The sequence below is a fragment of the Dromiciops gliroides genome, chromosome 4 (assembly GCF_019393635.1).
Source record: "Dromiciops gliroides isolate mDroGli1 chromosome 4, mDroGli1.pri, whole genome shotgun sequence".
Classification (NCBI taxonomy): Eukaryota; Metazoa; Chordata; class Mammalia; order Microbiotheria; family Microbiotheriidae; genus Dromiciops; species Dromiciops gliroides.
In genome coordinates this window covers 263,095,430-263,117,393 of record NC_057864.1, presented here as the reverse complement: position 1 = coordinate 263,117,393, position 21,964 = coordinate 263,095,430, and the positions used below count along the sequence as shown (strand labels likewise).

The window sequence follows — 21,964 nt, the reverse complement described above, 5'->3', positions numbered from 1 at the left end:
TCTTGTAAACAGCGTATTGTAGGATTCTGGTTTTTAATCCACTCTGCAATTCACTTCTGTTTTATAGCAGAGTTCATCCCATTCACATTCACAGTTATTATTACTGTCTATTCCCCTCCATTCTATTTACCCTCTTTGTACTTTTTCCCCCTTCTTTTACCCTATTCCTCCTCACTAATGTTTTGCTTTTTACCCCTGCCTCCCCCAATCTGCCCTCCCTTTTTATCATCCCCTCCCTTTTCTTTACCCTTTTCTCCCTTGCTTTTGTCATCCCTTCTATCAGTCCCCCTTTCCCTTCCCCTTTTACTTCCCAAAAAGAAAGAGCTAAGTTTCTTTATCCCAGTGAACATATATGTTATTCCCTCTTTGAATCATATCTAATGAAAGTAGGGTTGAAACAATGTTTACCCCTCCTTTCTTTCCCTCTACTGTAATAGTTTTTTTCACCTCTTCATGTGATGTAATTCACCCCATTCCACCTCCCCTTTCCTCTCCTCCCCATAGACTCGCTTTTTAACCCCTTAATTTTCTTTGTATCATCACATCAAAGACAATTTATATTTATACCCTCTGTGTAAAGTCCTTCTCTCTGCCCAAATACATTTACAATTCTTAAGAGTTATGAGTATTATCTTCCTGTGTAGGGATGTAAACAGTTTAACCTAATTGAGTAACTTTTTTTCCCCTCTGTTTACCTTTTTAAACTTCTCTTGTGTCTTGCATGTTAAGATCGAATTTTCTATTCAGTTCTGGTCTTTTCATCAGGAAACATTGAAAGTCCCCACTGACACTGAATGTCCATATTTTCCCCTGAAAGAGAATGATCAGTTTTGCTGGGTAATAGATTCTTGGCTGCAATTCAAGCTCCTTTGCTTTCTGGAATATCATATTCCAAGCCTTGAGGTCCTTTAATGTTGAAGCTGCCAAGTCCTGAGCAATCCTGACTGTGGCTCCATGATATTTAAATTGCTTCTTTCTGACTGCTTGGAGTATTTTCTCCTTCACCTGATAATTCTGGAATTTGGCTACAATATTCCTTGTGGTTTTCCTTTTGGGGTCTCTTTCAGGAGGTAATCAGTGGATTCTTTCAATGATGATTTTATCCTCTGATTCTATAATATCAGGGCAGTTCTCCTTAATAATTTCCTGGAATATGGTGTCTAGATTCTTTTTCTGATCATGGCTTTCAGGCAGTTCAGTGATTCTCAAATTGTCTCTCCTGGATCTGTTTTCCAGATCAGTTGTCTTTCCAATGAGGTATTTCACATTTTCTTCTATTTTTTCATTCTTTTGATTCTGCTTGTCTGATTCCTGGTGTCTCATGGTTTCCTTATCTCCCAACTGTCCAATTTTAATTTTTAAGGCATTGTTTTCTTCAGTGAGATTATGCACCTTTTTTTTCCATTTGGCCAAATGAATTTTTCAAGGCATTTTTTTCTTCAGTGACATTATGCACCTTTCTTTCCATTTGGCCAGATGAATTTTTTAAAGGATTGTTTTCTGCAGTCAATCTTTGTGCTCCCTTTTTCAAGCTACTGATTCTTTTTTCATAGATTTCTTGTTTTGCTTGCATTTCTCTCCCCATTTTTTTCTTCTACCTCTCTCAATTGATTTTTTTTTTTAGTGAGGCAATTGGGGTTAAGTGACTTGCCCAGGGTCACTCAGCTAGTAAGTATTAAGTCTCTGAGGCCGGATTTGAACTCAGATACTCCTGACTCCAGGTTCGGTGCTCTATCCACTGTGCCACCTAGCTGCCCCTTCTCAATCGATTTTTAAAGTCCTTTTTGAGCTCTTCCAGGAAGGCTTTTTGTTCTTGAGACCAATTTACCTTCCCTCATGAGGCTTTTCATGTAGGAAATTCGAGGGTATTGTCCTCATCTGAGTTTGTGTTTGCTTCTTCCCTGTTGATACAGAAGCTCTCAATGGAGATGGCTCTTTTTTGCTTCTTACTCATTATTGCAGTTTAATATTTATTTATTTGTTTGTTTGTTTGTTTGTTTGTTTATTTATTTATTTATTGCGGGGCAATGAGGGTTAAGTGACTTGCCCAGGATCACACAGCTAGTAAGTGTCAAGTATCTGAGGCCAGATTTGAACTCAGTTGAACTCAGGTACTCCTGAATCCAGGGCCAGTGCTTTATCCACTGCACCACCTATCTGCCCCTATTTATTTATTTTTTAAATTGAGGTCTGCTCTGGGTGCACCAGGGTCCCTGTTTTGGGCATCTTGTGCAGGGGTATAGGTTCTGTGTCACTGGCTTTTTACTCTGAGGTCTTTATGATGTGTGCAGTTCCCCCATGCCGCACTACCTGTCTGAGTGCACTAGGGTCAGTGGGCCTAGTCGCGCCTATCCTGTTCATAGTCCTCCAGCTGGCAACTTGCCCTCTCAGCTGGTGCAGGTAGGTTTTTCCACTGTCATGCTGGGCCACCAGATTTTTGAGCCAAGATCCAGGGGCCTCAGTTATTTGACTGTGGCCCGCAGCTTCCTGCTGACTTGTCCCGACCCACTCAGTGCTGGGCTGCTGTCCTGCATTGTGCCTCCCTTTTGCCTGAATCAGACTGACCTTTCCTGAAGTCTTCTAAATTATCTCTGGTTGGAAGACTGTGTCTCTCTGTCTCCTTGCAGGTTCTGTAGTTTCAGAATCCGTCCAGATGCTTGATTTAATGTTCTTTTTGAGGGAACAGAAGGAGAGCTCAGGCAGCTTGCTGATTCCTCTCCGCCATCTTGGCTCCGCCCCCAACAGTTGAAGCTTTTTTTTTAAATGGTAGGAATGTAAAATCATTACAAAAGTCAGAAGAAATTCAGAGGAAAATTCCTTCCTGGATCAACAGGATGATTTATTTTGAAACAGAGTATTATTCTTTGAAATATTCTCAGTGATAAAACCAACAGCATGGCAAGGAATGTGGCGTTTGATTTCTATTTGAAGTAGTGTCTGTTCATTGGAAGGCAGAAATGTGGTCATTTAATGTGTTTTGGTGATTTTGATTCTGACCTATAACATCAAGTAGTGTTTACCACTTCTCCTCCCCCTTCCCTCCCAGTGCCATTGTGATGAGTCCAGGGGTATGCTGGAACCAGTTTGATAGGCTAGAAAATGATTAAAATCAAGGTTTCATTATTGTTTGGTAGATTTTCAAGAAGGACAGCTAGGTGGCACAATGGATAGAATTCCAGCCCTGCTGTCAGGAGGACCCAGAGTTCACATTTGGCCTCAGACCCTTACTAGCTGTATGACACTGGGCAAATCACTTGACCCTGTTAGCCTCAGTTCCTTGTTTGTAAAATGAGCCGGAGAAGGAAATGGCAAATCACTACAGTGATTCTTGCCATGAAAACTCCAAATAAAGTCATGAAGAGTTGGACATGACTAATTGATAACACAAGATTGCCTAGACTTAAGACAGTGATGGATAAAAGGTTATTAATGCTGATTAATTTTGAAAGTGTGTTGTATGTAAATTTTCCCACAGAGAGGCAGTTGTTAAACATTTATCAGCCTACCACTCAATGGATCTAGGTTGGGGGGTCACCTTTGAGGATAGAAATGATCCCAGACTAAGCAAAAGCAATGAATACATATTATAATAGAACTCCATTACAATGTGGTTCAGGGTACACCAATTTGAATATTCTACAATTTATAGAGTGTTAATATGAATGTATGTATCACCTGGATTTGATGGAGGTGCCTTATTATCCAAAAGTATTTTTTATGAAACCCTGAGTTAATAGGAGCAAAATGTCCTTCAACTGAACTTCAAACTGAGCCCAGGTAGCTAGCAGATAAAATTTCCTACCTGCTAACTTCTTTTCCCTAAACATAGCAAGTCCCTATCTTATGGGGACATCTCAGCATCCTCATCCCTGCCAAACCCTTTTTTGCAATCCTATAATCTTATCATGATGTCTCTGTGACATTCATTCTTGTTACAGTATTTGCTTTAGGATTGATCTGTAACTGACAACACCCTGTAACCCATGGTCGGGGGGACTTAAATACCCTCAGAAAGAGGGAGTCCATGAGCTCCCTTCTGAGGAGGGGATCTCCAGCATGATCATGCTTATTCTTCTTGGGACAAAGTTAAATTGGTATTATGTTTTTTGGTTTTTTTTTTAATCTGTCTCTGATCTGGTTTGTAGCCATATTCTCTGATCTGGTTTTAATAGGAGATTCGTGTTTCTTTGATCTGGGTTTTTGTAGGAGGACAGGTATGGAAACAAATTGTAGGAGATATAAGATATTATAATTTCTCTGATCTGTTTATTAATTTTGTAGGAGATATTAAAGATTAATTTTTCTGATCTTTTTGTAGGAGATAGGTAAAATAAACTATATATTTTAATTTTCAGCAAGACAGACACAAAATTCCATATAAAACTTAGTTGTCCAAAAGGACAAGTGGTATTCCTGACCCCACATAGATGATTATATATTGTTTCCACCTTATTTTATTGTCTTCAGTTCACTAAAAGAAAATCCAAATACTTCCCCATTTGGGGGATAATTTAAAATCTGAAGTTTCTATTACCTTTAGTGATTAAAACAGTCATTCATATCTATTTTTATCTCCTTAAATGTTCTATTGTGTATATGTATTTTTTTAAAACATTCATTATTATTTTTGACAAAGGTTAAGCTGAAACAGCTGCTGAAGCTCCAGGATGGCACCATACAAATTGCCTGTGTTTTTCTGTCTCTGCGGTTGTTTGGTGCAGGTTTATCCCTTTGGCTGGCCAGATGCAGATCCAATTAATCATATGAAATCAACAGGTAAGAAGTCCATTCAGAAATTCATCCTCTTAGCTGCTCCAAGGACACAAGTATGAGTTGCAATGTGAAAAGCAGCACTTAACTATATTCATAACCTTGTACAATTCACTTGAGCTATGAGGGCTCTAGCTTCTTCCATCTCTTTAAAATGAAGGGATTACTGGGGCAGGTAGGTGGCACAGTGGATGAAGCATCAGCCCTGGATTCAGGAAGATCTGAGTTCAAATTTGACCTCTGACACTTGACACTTACTAGCTGTGTGACCCTGGGCAAGTCACTTAACCCTCATTGTCCCAGAAAAAAAAAAAAAGGAGGAATTATTTGGAGGAAGAATTAAGAAACACACACCTCGTTTCTTTCCAGAGATGGGGGACTAAGGGTTTGGAACGTCGTATCCAGTTGAATTGAATGTAGTCTTTAGATTTGTGAAACTAGATAGCTCACTGTCATCTGACCCTCTGGTGCACCTTACTGAACCCTGGTCCTTCTCATCTGTCCAAGTGCTGTGTCCTTCTCACTTCTGAGCTTTTCCATTTACCTGTAACTGAAATCTTTTATATGCACTGTCTGCCCCCATTATAGTGTAAATTCTGTGAGAGAAGGAACTATTTTATTTTTTTCTATTAGTATCCTCAGTGTAGAGGACAATTTTTTTTTTTGTTGTTGTTGTTGTTGTTTTGGTTTTGTTTTGTGGGGCAATGAGAGTTAAGTGACTTACCCAGCATCACACAGCTAGTAAGTGTCAAGTATCTGAGGCCAGATTTGAACTCAGGTCCTCCTGAATCCAGAGCCAGTGCTTTATACACTGTGCCACCTAGCTGCCTCCCTGCAAAGTATAATTCTTGGTACACAAGATATTCTTAATAAATAATTACCTTTTCATTCACTGGAGATTATCCAGTCCAACTCCCTCAATTTTTTCAGATGAAAAAACCTGAGGCCCAGGGAAGAAAAATTATATAAAGAGCAGGATATGAAACCCAGAACCTCTAACTCTGAAGCCAGGGCCCTTCCTACTGCTAAATGGTTTTGCTGAGCTACTTATTTTTTCAATCATAAAAGTATTTTATTATTTTCCAGTTACATGTAAAGATAGTTTTCAACATTTGTTTTCATAGGATTTTTGGTTTCAGATTTTTCTCCTCCCCTCCCTTCCCTCCCTGCCCCATGGAAAACAATCTGATATAGGTTATATATGTACAATCACATTAAATATAGTTCTGCATTAGCCATATTGTGAAAGAAGAAACAGAAAACAAGGAGAAAACCTCATAAAAAGAGAAAAAAACAGCCAAAAAGTAGAAACAGTATGGTTTAATGTGTATTCAGATCTTTGTTCAGGATGTGGAGAACATTTTCTATTATGAGTTCTTTGAAATTGTTTTGGATCATTGTACTGCTGAGAAGAGCCAAGTCTATCACAGTTGATCATCACACAATGTTGTTGTTTCTATGTACAATGTTCTCCTGGTTCTGCTCATCTCGCTCTTGCTGAGCTACTTTAAAAAGAAAAATTTTCTTTGTTACATGACATGTCATTAAGAATAGGATTCTTATAAAATAGAGGTGTTGGATTAGATGAGTTTTGGGTCATGAACTTTCTTGGTAGTCTAGTGAAACTTATGGATTCCTTCTCAGAATGTTTAAAATGTATACAGTAAACCACAGGGTGTAAATAAAAAAAATACAAAGTGTTAAAATTTAACTAAGACTTTTTGGACACCTCATATATCCTGTATATGCTTTAAAGTTGCTTAAGTCTATACTAAGATTTTTGGGACAGTCTGCACATGGGATTATAAATTTAACATTGAAATATATTTGTAATTATCCCAACCCAAGTTCATGAAACCCTGAAATCTCTCCTTGGAGTGATCTGTGGACCTCACCTTAAAATCTCTGGACTAGAGATGGTCTCTAATGTCCTTTCATCTCTGATCCAATAAATTCATGGAGTGAAAGTGCCATCCCTCCCCAAAGATGCTAGAACATTGATCCTAAAATAAACCATATAGAAATACAAACAACCCATTGTCCACTTGGGTGGCCTTAATTTTGAACTGTACCTTTGCAGAGGCAGTATGGTGGTAGGACAGGACCAAGGGGAATTGTATAGACAGAAGTTGGATTGGGATTTTTGCATGATCTCCTTAAAAAGTTTTCCTCTCCTCTCTCCTACTATATCCTCTGGCCTTCTGTTTCACTGTACCCAAAACCTTTTGTTGTTGTTGTTGTTGTTGTTGTTATAAAGAGGAACAGTTAGGGAACTTGGTGGCTTTTCTAGCTACAAGGTAAGTTTCCTATGAGAAAGGGTTGTATCATTCACTGTATTTGTGCCCTTAACACCTAGCACAGTGCCCGGCACCTTTTAGGTACTTCATAATACTTGTTGGATATTTAGAGGGCTTTAAGCCACTTGGGAGATCAGAGTGGGTAGGTTGTAGAGTAATGAGATCTTTCTTATTTAGTAAGTGAATGGATGGATCACAGGACCACAGATTCAGAACTTTTATCCAGGCCAAACTCCTTCATTTTATAGGTAAGGAAACTGAAGTCCAGAGACATTGTGACCCAAAGTTATATAGGTAGAAATAAGCAGGAATGGGATTTGATCCCAGGGCTGCTAATGCCAAATCCACTATGCTATACATGTAAAGTACTTCTGCTGCTCAAGGGGATGTTTGAAATTGAGTGTGGAGATGATGCTGCCTTCTTTCTGCTTTGCTACAGTGATGGTAGAGAGATGGGTTGGTGAGCAACGGTGAGATGGGGAGGTAGGTAGGGGAGTGTTTGGAGAGGACATCATAGGACATAGGGCAGACCAGGCATCTATAGGCAGAAAGGCCCCTGGTTTCCCAACTGAAGGTCCTCTGTTGTCAAGGAAAGTTGCCTGAGGCTTTTAGGAAAAGGGCCTATCTCCTTGGGCCCATCCAGCCCTGACTCATAAATTTCAGCACTCAGGCTCCTAATACACATGATTCAGGTGCAAGAGGTGTTGTAATGCTGCCTCCACCCCGAGGCTCTGAGAAACACAATAGAGGGTTTGGAGCTGCCCTTGTATGCTACTGAATGGTTAGAGCTTTATGGTAATTCACATGCTTTATAAACAGGAACTGCCCTGCTGGATTTCCTAGTCTGGGAAATTAAAGCATAAAAAGATCAGCTAAGATCTATACCCACCCTGTGGCCATGGGTCAAAACCTAAAGAATTTTATTGTCATTTTCTTCCTATGAGACTTCAACATTATTCATCTACTCCTAGAACCAAGTAGAAGCTGGAACATCATTATTCATTTGTGTTGGCTTTTGTGGTTCTTCAGAAAAAAAGAAAGAAAGGAAGAAAGAAAGGAAGAAAGAAAGAAAGAAAGAAAGAAAGAAAGAAAGAAAGAAAGAAAGAAAGAAAGAAAGAAAGAAAGAAAGAAAGGAAGGAAGGAAGGAAGGAAGGAAGGAAGGAAGGAAGGAAGGAAGGAAGGAAGGAAGGAAGGAAGAAAGAAAGAGGAGCAGCTAGATGGTGCAGTGGATAAAGTACCATTCCTGGATTCAGGATAACCTGAGTTCAAATCTGACCTCAGACACTTGACACTACCTATGTGACCCTGGGCAAGTCACTTATCCCTCATTGTCTGATCAAAATTTTAAAAAATAGAGAGAAGAAAAGAGAGAAAGAGAGAAAGAAAGAAAAAGAGGAAAGGTGGTAGAGAAGGAAGGAGGAAGGAAAGAAGGAAGGAAGGAAGGAAGGAAGGAAGGAAGGAAGGAAGGAAGGAAGGAAGGAAGGAAGGAAGGAAGGAAGGAAAGAAGGAAGGAAAAATATAATGTAAAGATGAAGGATATCAACAAAACATTAAAGTAGCAAGTCCTAAAATTTGGAAAACTTTTCTGGCATAATTTGCAAAGTAAAATAACAATAACAAACATTAGTATGATGCTTTAAGCTTTGTAAAGTGATTTATATATGTCTTCTCATTTGGTCCCCACAAATCTGTGAGGTAGGTTCTATTATTATTCCCATTTTTACAGAGAAGAAAACTGAGGCTCACAGGGGTTAAGTGACTTGCCCAGAGTCACATGGCTAATAAGTGTCTGGACAGGAGTTGCACTTAGGTTTATCCTGATTGCAAGTCCAGTGCTCTGTACCACCTAAATGCCTCTAAGGACTAAAATTATTTGAAAGTTGCTTTCAATAAACCTGTCATTCTCGAAAGAGAGGTAAGTGATAAGTAATCTTTGTAGGCAAATTCAGAGGACCAGGTTTCTATCTCCATATCTGCTACTTATTACTTGTGTATCTCTTCATTTTTTTCTTCTATAAACTGAGAAGGGCATTACACTCAATTAACGTTAAGGTCCCTGGGGACACTAAAGCCTCTAATACTATGAAATGGGACTATGTATGGCACATTAATGAAATTGAAGAAAGTAGGGAAAACCATAGGTATGACCTAAACAATACCCCTTATGAATATGAAGCAGAGGTGATGAATAGATTTGAGGCATTAGATCTGGTAGATGGAATGCCAGAAGAACTATAGAAAGAGGTTTGCAATATTGTACAGGAGGCAACAACAAAAAACATTCCAAAGAAAAAAAGATTAGTGAGAAAGCAAAATGGCTGTCTGATGAGGAAATAAGGAAAGTGAACAGTAAAAGAGAAAGGGAAAGATATACCCAACTGAATGCAGAATTCCAGAGATTAGCATGGAGAGATTTCATAAACAAGCAATGAAAATAAAAAGAAGAAAACAATATAATGGGAAATACAAGAGAGTTCTAACAGAAAATTAGAGATATCAAAGGAACCTTTCATGCAAAAACCAGGCCTAATAAAAGAAAATAATGGTAGGGACTTAAGAGAAACGTAGGAGATTAAGAAGTGGAAAGAGTACACAGAAGAACTATACAAGAAAGATATTAACATCACTGATAACCACAATGGTGTTGGTTCCTGATATAGTATATACATATATCCACACACACATATATACATATACATATATATATGAATACACACACATATATATATGAATATACATACACACACATATATAGACCCATGTATATATGAATATACATACATACACACACATATATATTATTATACACACACACACACACACATATATATATATATATTAAAGAAATTCACTAGGTTAATAAAATCCTGGCAGCCTCGCCAAAAACTGTGGGGACCAATTTTTAATTGGGGTGTGTTAGCTAAGCGGCTCGCCACAATATTGGAGCAAGGAAGGAGACCAGCAACCTCCCTCAAAACAGAACAGGATTTATTTTAACAAGAATGAACTTTAAAAAAAAAAAACACAAACAGGATCAGTAGGATCAAGGGAAAGGAAATAAAATGGGAAAGAGAAATTATACAACCTGTAAAGATACCACCGCCCAGGAATCCACTGAGAATATGCAGCAGAACTCCTGTCATTCCAGCGTCCAGCTAGAATGCCCAATTCTCCTCCCCCAATCCCAGAAAAACCCCACACAGCCCCAGCCAATGGGATAGCTGCTCTGACAGTCACATGACCTCCCTCACTCGGCTTCCAATCATTATAATTTTGCCAGGCCCATGTAGGCATCAGGAAATAGTGATGATGTGAGGTGCCAGTGCCATGGCAATGGCTACAACCAGTGGGTGGAGCACCGTGCGGTTTGCAGAGCCCCAGGCCTTTGATTGTGTGGATCACAAAAAATTATGGCAAATCCTCAAAGAAATGGGAGTACCCTATCATCTTACTTGTCTCCTGAGGAAACTGTATGCAGGTCAAAAAGCAACAGTTAGAACTGAACATGGAACAATTTAGTGGTTTAAGATTGGAAAAGGACTAAGTAAAGCTGTATATTTTCACCTTATTTAACTTATATGCAGAGTATATAATGTGAAATGCCAGGCTTAATGAATCAAAATATGGAATTAAGGTTGCTAGGAGAAATAACAACAATTTCAAATATGCAGAGGGGACCACCCTGATGGCAGAAAGTGAAGGAGAATTAAGAAGCCTCTTGATGTTAAGCTTCAAGCCCGCTTAACATCAAAAAAACCAAGATCTTGGCAATGGGTCCCATCACTTCCTGGCAAATAGAGGGAGGAAAAATGGAAGTAGTGTCAGATTTTATATTCTCAGGCTCAAAGATACAGATGGTGACCACAGCCATGAAATTAAAAGATGCTTGCTCCTTGTAAGGAAAGCTATTGCAAATCTGGACAGCATACTAAAAAGGAGAGGCATCACCTCACTGACAAAGGTCTACATAGTCAAAGCTATGGTTTTTCCATTGGCATTATATGGCTGTGAAAGTTGGATTATAAGAAAAGCTGAATACTACAGAACTGATGCTTCCAATTGTGATTCTGGAGAAGACTTTTGAGAGTCCTTTGGGCAACAAGTAGATTAAATCAATCAGTACTTGAAAAAATTAATTCAAACCACCCATTGAAAGGACAAATACCGAAGCTGAAACTTAAATATGTTGACCACTTAATGAGACAACAGGAATCTTTGGAAAAGACTCTGAGGTTGGAAAAGATTGAAGGCAAAAGGAAAAGGAAACAGCAGAGGATGAGGTGGATAGTGTCATAGAAGCAATGAATATGAGCTTGGACAGACATTGAGAGACAGTGGAAGATAGAAGGGCCTGGAGTGCTATGGTCCATGGGGTCACAAAATGCCAGACATGACTGAACAACAAATGGTACATTAGCCCATTTGCTGATAGGGGACATAAAAATACAGAATAAGGAAGTCATTTTTCATAATAGATAATGGGTTACCCAGCCCAGGAAATTATTCAGTATATGGAATAAATAGGCATCTCATAAATTTATAAGAATATTCTTATTATGAAACAGTCTGGTATAGTGCATAGATGGTTGAGTTTGGAGTCAGGAAGACCTTAGATTCTAATCCTGCCTAACACACACACACACACACACACACACACACACACACACACACACACACACACACACACTACCCATTTGATCCTTAGCAGATCATGTAACCATTCATTGTTCCAGGCAACTCTAACACTATAAGTTACAGCATCCTTTCTCATGATAAAATGAAATAAGACTCAAATAAGGGAGTGGAAAGAGTGCTCCATTTGGAGTCAGGGGCTCTGGGTTCAAGTTTAACTCTGTCACTTAATTCCTTAGTTTCCTCATCTATAAAATGAAGGGGTTAGACTAGTTGGCCTATGACTGTGAATATGAAAACAGAAGGCAAATTTTAAAACAAAATTTTAAAAATGGAAATAATAGGCAAGCTCTGAAGTTTGGAAAAGGTTATGCTGGTGGCTATCTTTCACACAAGGAGTTGTCTAGACAGATCAGATCATAGATCTGGAACAAAAATGAAAAGAACAAACCTACTAAAATACGAACTGATTTGCAGTGTTTGTTTTTTTAATCTAAGTTCACTAAATGTGTAAAATTGAAAATGACTTTTATAAAGTCTTATCTTCTGAAAATCTTACAAAGGTCCCTCCTTCTTGGGTTGGTTTCTCTTCAGGAAATGTTTCAAATTTTGATGTGTTCCTATGTATGCCTTTTTTGTTATAAGTTAAATCCCAAGTGATTACTGAAGAATAATCAACCAAACATTAATTTTAAAAACTATTTGGCAAGTCCTGCAATTTGGAAAATATTTCTGGCAAATTGTTTATGAAGTAAAAGACTAAAGTGATTTGAAAGTTGTTCTCAGTAGTATTTTCAGCACTGTAACAGTTGGGCATTATTATGTCAGGGGATATCTTGTGCCCCAGCCCAGAGGAGGCAAACATAATCATAGGCTTCTGAGACCCTCCTGCAGCCAAATGGGCACTGGTTGGCCACAGTGCCCTTTTGGCCTCTATGCCTCTTCACTGTGGGCCTAAAGCCCCAAGGAGGAAGCTCCTCTTCAAATTGGCCAAGCAGTGGAGGACTTGGGGACCTGTGGACTAACAGGGCAGGTCCAGGGTCTCTCCCTTGAAGACCCCTCCCAAATCACTCAGCACTTAGGATCCTAAGGGTTTGGACTAGAACGGGGATTTCTCAAGGCCCTCGTCAGAGAGATTTGGGATCTTCATAATTTACTCACTTAGTGGGAGGAGGCCAGTGAAGAAACAAAGCCCCTTGGCAGCTGTGGGATACCCTAAGGCTTCCCTGGACCAGGATGTGTGAGCTGGAGGTTTTCTGAAGTATGGTGTCACCATGGCTATTCATAATCTGGGTTGAGAGTTGTGTGTACATAGCCACTGGGCCCCTTTGGACCCCAGACTACAGGGAGAAGCAGTAGGCAGCTAGACACCGAACAGTCATCTAGCCCTGAAGGCAATTTGATGTTATGAAGACAATTCACCTATTGAATTTTCTCTGGAAGGAAGCTATTTTGATTCCAAAAAGAGCGTACAACTACAATTCTCTTACAGGGACAAGTGACATTTTCCAAGGGTTCTGAGGACAAATACTGGCAGAGGATATTCTGTAAATTCATCTATACAGGGTAGCTATGTGTCCAGGTTGAATTCACCTAGCTCTACTGGGGGCCTCACCAAGAGTTCAGGCAGCTCGAGACAACCAAATGTGAGGACATTCCTAGGTGCTCGCATCACCCATTTGGCTCACTGTTATTGAACGATCAGACCAAATGATTTCTTCCTTTATAGAAGATAGATTGAAAGGCATGAGTCACTGAAGGATGAGTCACAAACGGGTCACCTGTGTGGAGGAAGCTGATGGACATTTTCCCACTGAAAAGAACTGGAGTAACTCCCAATGATCACAGCTGTGTCATAGCCTGCATAGTTCTCCACAATTAGCCACAACGTGCTGGCAAAGCAGTGAGTCCAATGCCTCCCACATGATAGTTGCTTAAGGAATGATTTTTCAAAATCAAATTTGTTGTTGAATTGATTACAGAGGATGGGGTTAAGTGGCCTCTGAGTTCCCTTTTAGCTAAAGATCTAGGATGCTGTGATCCTATGAGATACTAATGAGCTAATTAGTTCCCTATAGAAAGTTAAGCAAAATAATGGTATTCACTTTGACAAATATCCCTTGATCCTTTTATATATGTGTGTATGTATATAGACGTATATATGTATGTATATATGTATATACGCATATATGGAAGGATTCTATGTTATGGGGGGATCAAGAGTGTGTATGTATGTATGTATGTATGTATATATATATATATACATATATACACATATATATATATACATATATAATGTTTTAAGCAGATATAACAAGGAAGGAGTTTTAGGATCTGTGTGGGGTGAAGTCTCTGAGTCCATAAAGGAAGGAATACACATTGGTGGGGATAAAGGGGAAGATTAAAGGTAGTAAATGAAAAGGTTGACCTGGCTAGGAATAGAAAGAAGGTAGGCAAGGTAGTAGTCAGAGATGAGAGAAGTGATATCCTTGTAGCATCAAGGAAACTGTCATTTTATAAATTTTATGCATCTCTCTGAACCTGACAAGTTGGGGTTTTTTTGTTTGTTTTGTTTTGGTTTTTGGTGAGGCAATTGGGGTTAAGTGACTTGCCTAGGTCACACAGCTAATAAGTGTCAAGTGTCTGAGGCCGGATTTGAACTCAGGTCCTCCTGACTCCAGGGCCAGTGTTCTATCCACTGTGCCACCTAGCTGCCCTCCGACAAGTTGTCTTTTAGAAGATATTGGCTCCAGGGTCAGAGAGGCTTAGTGATGGAGGAGGGGAAAATGGAAAGGGTTTGAAACTATGGTTCCATGTCTTTTCTGTTAAGGAACTGATCTTTGTAACAGGTGACAAGTGAAATCCAATTCACGTGTTTTTCAGAGTGGTATAAAATACAGAACCTGATGAGTACTGTGTTCGGTGGCAAACATCAGATCCCCAAAGGAAAAGGATCTTATTCCGTGGGATGCACAGACTTGATGTTTGACTTCACTACTAAGGTAAGTCCCTTGCAACTCTTCTATCAAACTTTTTTAGCTAGTTCATAGATCTCTAGGACAACTATAATATAGTGGGAACACCATGAAATCTATAGTCAGAGAATCTGAGTTCAAATTCTGGCTCTTCTAATGACTACCTATGCTTTCACTGACCTGAGCCTCAATTTCCTCATCTGTAAAATGAAGAGCTTGAGTTAGATGGCCTTCAAGGGCTTTGTCCAGCTCAAATGTTATGATTCTAAGGTTCCTTTAGACACATGATGAAAGTTTTTAATGTTTTGTCAAAATATTAAAGCTGAACATTAATACAAACTGCTAAACATGCTTAGTAATTATTTATTTACACTTGCAGTAGTTAAATCCAGTGCATAAAGTAGGGGCAGCTAAATGGTGCAGTGTAGACAGAAGAGTACAAGTCCTAGAGTGGGGAAGACCTGAGTTCAAATCCTGCCTCGGACACTACTAGTTGTGTGACCCCAGGCAAGTCACTCAACCCTTGTTTGCTACAGCTTTGTAACCCATAAAATGAGTAAAATAATAACAATGCCTACTTCCTAGGGTTGTTGTGAGTTAGCATCAAACAAGATAATAATTGTAAAGCATTTAGCACAGTGCCTGGCACATAGTAAGTGTGATATACATGTTAACTATTATACAGTATTCCGACACCATTTTAGCCACTCTAAATCCATAACACACTGATTTTGTCCCTTCATTCTCCTATACTTTTCCTCACATAAGTATTCTCCCAGTTTGTTTGTTTTTTTCATTTTACATTGTTTCCTGGTGATCTCTCCAAATCTGTTTACATTTCTCATATTTTGTTGTTTTAATTGCATTATAATCTTCGGTTCTAGTAGCAACATACTGCAGTAAATTTAACCCTTGCTCTAATACTGGGCTTTTAGACAGTATCCACTTTTTTAAATTAAAAACTCATTCCTTTCCTTCTCTGACAGGGCAGCTTAATGCGTCTCTATTACCCTTCCCAGGATGTTGAATATCACGATACTGTATGGATCCCCAATAAAGAATATTTTTTAGGTCTTTCTAATTTTCTTGGAACGCACAGGATCATGGGCAAATTCATCGCCTACTACTTTGGTAAGATTTGTTTGTTCTGCTTTGCATTCTTTTTTATGCCTTTCTCTCCTGTTCTCCCCTCCCACCCCCCCACCCCAAAATATAGGAAAGCCTGAAAAAACAGGCTCACATGTCTTGTTTACTCATCTGGTACAATAAGAGTTTCTATCAATAAAAGAGCAAAAACAGCTTTTCAGCTTTTTAAATGTCAGATCTAAGCATTTCATGGGATCATATCTTTATAGCCAAGAAACACCTTAGAATCCATCCCACCTCCTTTCCTACTCCTTTATTATGTACCAGAGGAACCTGAGGCATGAGACATGACATGCTCAAGGTCTCATGGCTAGAAAGTGGAAGAGACAAGATTGGACCCCAGGAGCTCTTTCCACTTTTCTAGGGTTCCAAAGATTACAAACATCTAAACATTTCTGAATGACAAATATGATCCTTTTTTTTTTTTTTTTTGGTGAGGCAATTGGGGTTAAGTGACTTGCCTAGGGTCACACAGCTAGCAAGTATTAAGTGTCTGAGGTCGGGTTTAAACTCAGGTCCTCCTGACTTCAGGGCCGGTGCTCTATCCACTAAATGTGATCCTTCTTAAAAGCATTGATCCTAATGGGTTATCAGAGTTGGGGTTTCGCTAATCCCCCACCGCCACTGACTCAAGGATTCAGAAAGATACCCTACTTGGTTAGGCATCTATTACTGGATGTGCAGCCTGATTTCTGCTTTACTTGGTACCTCCTCTTATGTTTCTCAGTTGCCAACCCACCTGCTTGTAAAATGAAAGGATCATATAGGATTAAAGAACTCCCTTATTTGACACAGAAGGAGATGAGGCCCACAGAAGTTAAATGACTTGTCCAGAGTCACAAAGTTAGGATGTACCAGAAGTAGAATTCAAACACAAGTCTTTCTGACTTCCAAGCTAGCACTCTATCCCACTGGGCTATGTAGAAAAAAAAAACAAACAAAAAACAAAACAAAGCTGATTTAATTGATGAGCTTTTGTGGTGTCGCTATTTTGGAGTCATCACAGTTTACTTTAGGGTGAAATGGAGGAGAATGTGAAAGAGAGACAAATCTGTCTTCTCTGTAGCAGGCCATCTGTACTTCAAGCTAAAGAATTAAAAAAAAAACTCATTCCCTGAAACTCAGGTATGTCATTCTAGTACTGCCCAAAAAACTAGCCTTTCCTTCTTTCTTTACCAAAGCTACATTTACCCCACCATGACAGGCAGCTTGACACAGGGGAAGGGGAGCAATGGACAAGTAAGAAGGCCTGGGTTTGATTCCCTAATGACTATATGATCTTGGCTATTTCATGTCTAACTCTCTGAGCCTCAGTTTTCTTACCCTTGTAATAGGGATAAAAATATCACCTGGGTGAGCTGGTGCAAAGTCTCTCTTAATCTCTCCCAGCCTCAGTTTACTAACTCTGTGTAAATGAATATGTTAAATTAGATGATCTCTATGGTCCATCCCCACTCTCAGACCTAGGAAACTTGTGATATTTTTACCACAAAGTTCAAAGAGGGATCAAATGAGACAATGTTTGTAAAGCACTATGTAAATGTCAGGTATTATTATCATCCAGTCTCTTAATGGCACTTAATTCTACTGCAATGATCTGTTTTGTTTTTTATTTACTCTTTACTTTGGGAGGTGGAGGCACAGGGAGTATAAGGATATACTTTCCATGGATATAAGGGACTCAGTAAAAAAAATTTGTTGTTCTACCAATGCTGATTGACAACTATCATGCAACTTTTTAGGTGTATACACTCATTCCTTCCACATCACTGGTTGTTAGGGGCTCAATGCCCCCATGATCTAGAAAATCCATGTAAAAAATTTGCCCCCCCCCCCTTTTAACAGAGAAGTCTGAATTTTTTTCTTTTTCTTTTATGGGGTGTTTGCAGTACCTTGTTTAAAAATTGGGGTTGGTATTATATAATACTATACATGTATTTTATGCATTTCTGAGTTTCTAAACTTTTTCTGTGTTGCCTGCTAGCCGTTGTGTGTCATCTGAGGCTTCTGTAAAACTCTCCAGAATTTCCCATTTAATTTCTTATGCCCACCCACAATATATCAAATCTGGGATAGGGTAAGTCATGTGTAAGGGATAACTATCACTCGTAGGGAGTTTCCTTGGGCAATGAGGGATTAAATGACTTGCCAGGACCATACAGCCACAATGTGTCAGAGGCAGGATTTGAACCTAGGCCTTCTTGACTCCAAAGACTGCTCTCTATCCCTTAGACACATCTCACTCTGGTGTAGTCAAAACTTTTATTGTAGGGCTGATGTTAATCATCTTCTCAGATCTTACACTCCTGCTTACCACCAGTACTGCCCCATTGCCCCCCTACACCCTCACCCCCACCCCCCTGCTTAAAAATACTTTCCAGGGGGCAACTAGGTGGCACAGTGGATAAAGCACCGGCCTTGGATTCAGGAGGACCTGACTTCAAATTCGCCCTCAGACACTTGACACTTACTCGCTGTGTGTCCTTAGGCAAGTCACTTTATCCTCATTGCCCTGCAAAAAAAAAAAAAAAAAAAGAAAAAGAAATACTTTCCAAATATAATTTTAATTTGTCCTGGAAGTCTTTGGAAATTAAAAATAGCAATTAAAAACATATAACTTATCTGGCAGGGTAGCAGAGTAACTGCTTTCTCCAAATTATCATTACCCCAAAACTTCATAAAAGTAAAGTATTTACAGCTGAGTCTGTGAGCTAGGAAGACACAACCCTGACTGAAGTTTCAAAAATGAAACAACTCATGAAAGAATATCAGAGGTATGTTACAACACTTAAAATGTCTGTGCATTTCTCCCTGCCCTCCAATCCACTTTGTGCCCAGGTGCAGTGGGCACAGGAAAACTCATGGGCTTGTGGTTTGGGGTTCGACTGTAAGAATCTCCCATGACTGGGGGCAGCTAGGTGGCACAGTGGATAAAGCACCAGTCCTGGATTCAGGAGGACCTGAGTTCAAATCTCGCCTCAGATACTTGACACTTACTAGCTGTGTGACCCTGGGCAAGTCATTTAACCCTCATTGCTTCACCAAAGAAACAAAACAACACAACAAAACAACAACAACAAAAAAGAATCTCCCAAGACTGACTCATCCTGATTCCATACTCCCAACCCCACAAAAGCAACAGGCCCTGACTTTGCCCAGCCATTCAAAAGAATAGGAAATTTAGTGAAAGAGGGAGGTGCAGAAGACTCAGGCTGTGCTCAGAGCTACAAGTTAAAGAGTAAAAGAACATAAGGCCTTAGGGGAAAGGGACTCTAAGCCCAGATGGGGCTATTCCTCTTCCTCTGGAGTTTACTGGGACCACAGCCTAGTGCCATATTTATGAAAGTAAGGAAGCTGAAAATGACCAGAGGTCTGTGTGTCTGTTGAAGATGGAGAGGGACCAAAGAGTGAGAAAGGAACCCAGAGGGGATTGTCATGGAATCCATACAAGAGAAGTCAAGAGACCAAAAGCTTGAGAGAGAGAAAACCTAAACAGAAACCTAGCTTACAAGCAGATAAAGCAACAGAGAGGATGATCATAAAAATGGAGGAATGAGTAAAACCCCAAGAGAAACCAAAGCACCCCAAGTATTATAACACAAAGAACACAGAGTTTAGTAAAGTGCCTGGCACATAATAGGTGCTTAATGCTTATTAACTGACTGAATGATCCAAAATTACCTGATAAAAGATCAAATCCTATGGAAATCATGAAACAATAGAAAGAAATAATGGCTCAAAAGGTAACAATACAAATATTTAAACCTCATTTTTTTTTCTTAGCACTTGATACTTTGCAAATCACTTCCACAATCATGACTCAAAATACTCCTATGGTTCTGCAGTCTCGTTAATGTGTATTTTCCTTCCAATGATGCAGAAGACAACCACTGAATGCCTGTCTATTCATATTCAGTAAATCTCTAATCCATGAACCCTTATACATTTAGCACAAGGTGTCCCAACCAATGTGATAGTAGCCTTCCTCAGTTTCTCTTGACATTAGGAAATGGAGGCACAAAAATCAATGGAGCACTCAGGTTATCTGTCAGTTATGCTTTGCTCTCACCAGCTTATTTTTATTCACTTCTATATGGTTTTTGATGATATCCTTTTACATCACTTCTACATAATTCCCAAACTACAATGGTTTGGTTCTGGTCTGGTTTCCAAAGCAAGCCTATTTGTAGGTCCATTTTTTTAGGGTTCCAGAGCTACTTATGAGAACTGTGTTGTTTTTTTCTTTTTTGTTTTTAAAAAAATAACTTTGCTTAGTTTTTACAATTAAAAATTCACCTTTTCTCCCTCCCACTCTCACCCCCATTGGAAAAAAACCTCCATATAACAAATATGTATAGTTAAGCAAAACACATAACCACAGTGGCCATGTCTAAAAACATTAATTAATTTCTGTAAGCTCCCACTGTCCCATTCACTGGATAATTTTTAAAAAATGAAATATAGGGGGCAGCTAGGACACACAGTGAATAAAGCACCAGCCCTGGATTCAGGAGGACCTGAGTTCAAATCCAGCCTTAAACACTTGACACTAGCTGTGTAACCCTCATTGCCCTGCAAAAAAAAAAAAAAAAGAAAAAAGAAAAGAAATAGACTTCTCATATTACGCATACTCTAGCAAAAAGAAATTGTGGGGTTCTTCTATACTATTGCTCTCAAGCACCCATCCAGTGTTCCATCCAAGCATTGACCCAATTAATACCTCCTCAATATCATTTAGCTAGTGATTAGTGCCCCCTTATAAATTTTGAACAATTGATAGCTCTTCAATGTTATTGATAACCAATGAACATAAATTAAATTTTACAAAGGGATATTTTTACTATACCAAAAAATGAAGTACACAAATGTCCCAAACCAGGACCATACTCTCCTAACCTACCAGCTTGGTCCCTGGGGAGAGTGGGCTCAGACTTAGAAGGGCCACTACAAACATTTCTCCTTCCACCATGTTAACTTCTGTGGGCAGTGGAGCCAATGGACAAGTTGCTCCCTTGCTTGCAGGCCCGAGTGAGTAGGCTGCCAGGCTGACTCAGGGCTGGCTACAAAGTTCACCCTTCAGGGATGCTTCAGTCACTGGTAGATTCAGCTATGGATTCATATTGCTGGATCTCTGACCACAAAATCACAGCCTGTCCTATTATGTCTCAGTGACTTGTTCACTTAAGGAAATAATAAACACAACACAGACAGAAAATTAACCACAGCTAGCATGCCAGGCCACACAGTGGTAACCAGGTAAGAAAGGAAGAGGGCCCAACCCACCATTGGCCACCATTGCTTTGTGAAGGGAGAGACAGACAAATTCCTTCTGTTTTTTTTTTCTTTATGTGTATGCATTCAGTTCTAGTTCAAGAGCTAATTAAAGGACTTTTCATCACCATGAAGATGAAGGGAAACAGAGAATGCTTGTTCATGCTGAGTCAGGTTATCATTCTGTCCATTATATGTCATCATGCATTTCTGGAAGAGGCTCCCCAAGCCTCTGCATGTATTTCAAGGGTCAGACCCCTTGGCCCATCTTCCATTAAATAATAATGGTCAGTCTTCCATATGCTTGAGCTATCTATAGTTCTGCTAATGTACTGTGTGAAAAATACCAATGATTAATAATGTGACCTCAGCAAAGAACACGAGACTCAATTCTTTTGCTTACCTGTGAAAAGTCCCTTATTTCTGGGTTTATAATTAGTACTAGACATAATAGTAAGAGAAGACAAAGCATCAATGGACCATAATTTGTATTAAAAAAATACAAATTAGATCAACAATAACTTTCACATAGTAAAGTTAAAAGTAAATCTCTGGGGGCAGCTAGGGGGCACAGTGGATAGAGCATCGGTCCTGGACTCAGGAGGATCTGAGTTCGAATTCAACCTCTTTACACTTGACACTTACTAGCTATGTGACCCTGAGCAAGTCACTTAACCCCAATTGCCTCACCCCCCCCCCAAAAAAGGAAATTTCTGTATACATTTTGTGGTCTTACTTTATTGTGTTTTTAGGTTCCATGAAAACTCCTGCAAATTGGAATGCCCCTTTGAGGACTGGAGAAAGATATCCACTAATTATTTTTTCTCATGGACTTGGAGCATTCAGGTAACATTTGGGAGAATAATCTGGCCT

At 39.3% G+C, this 21,964-nt stretch overlaps 1 protein-coding gene across 2 annotated transcripts in view; it reads left to right on the top strand.

The window, feature by feature from the left end:
* PLA2G7 (phospholipase A2 group VII) overlaps positions 1-21,964 on the top strand; it is an 80,003-nt gene that overhangs the window by 40,021 nt on the left and 18,018 nt on the right. For both annotated transcript variants that reach the window (XM_044004615.1, XM_044004614.1), the window contains 4 exons: positions 4,637-4,776; positions 14,583-14,701; positions 15,661-15,805; positions 21,844-21,937. In XM_044004615.1, the coding sequence (XP_043860550.1) occupies positions 4,668-4,776; positions 14,583-14,701; positions 15,661-15,805; positions 21,844-21,937 (467 nt within the window). In that variant the 5' untranslated portion in view covers positions 4,637-4,667. The remainder of the gene's footprint in view (positions 1-4,636; positions 4,777-14,582; positions 14,702-15,660; positions 15,806-21,843; positions 21,938-21,964) is intronic.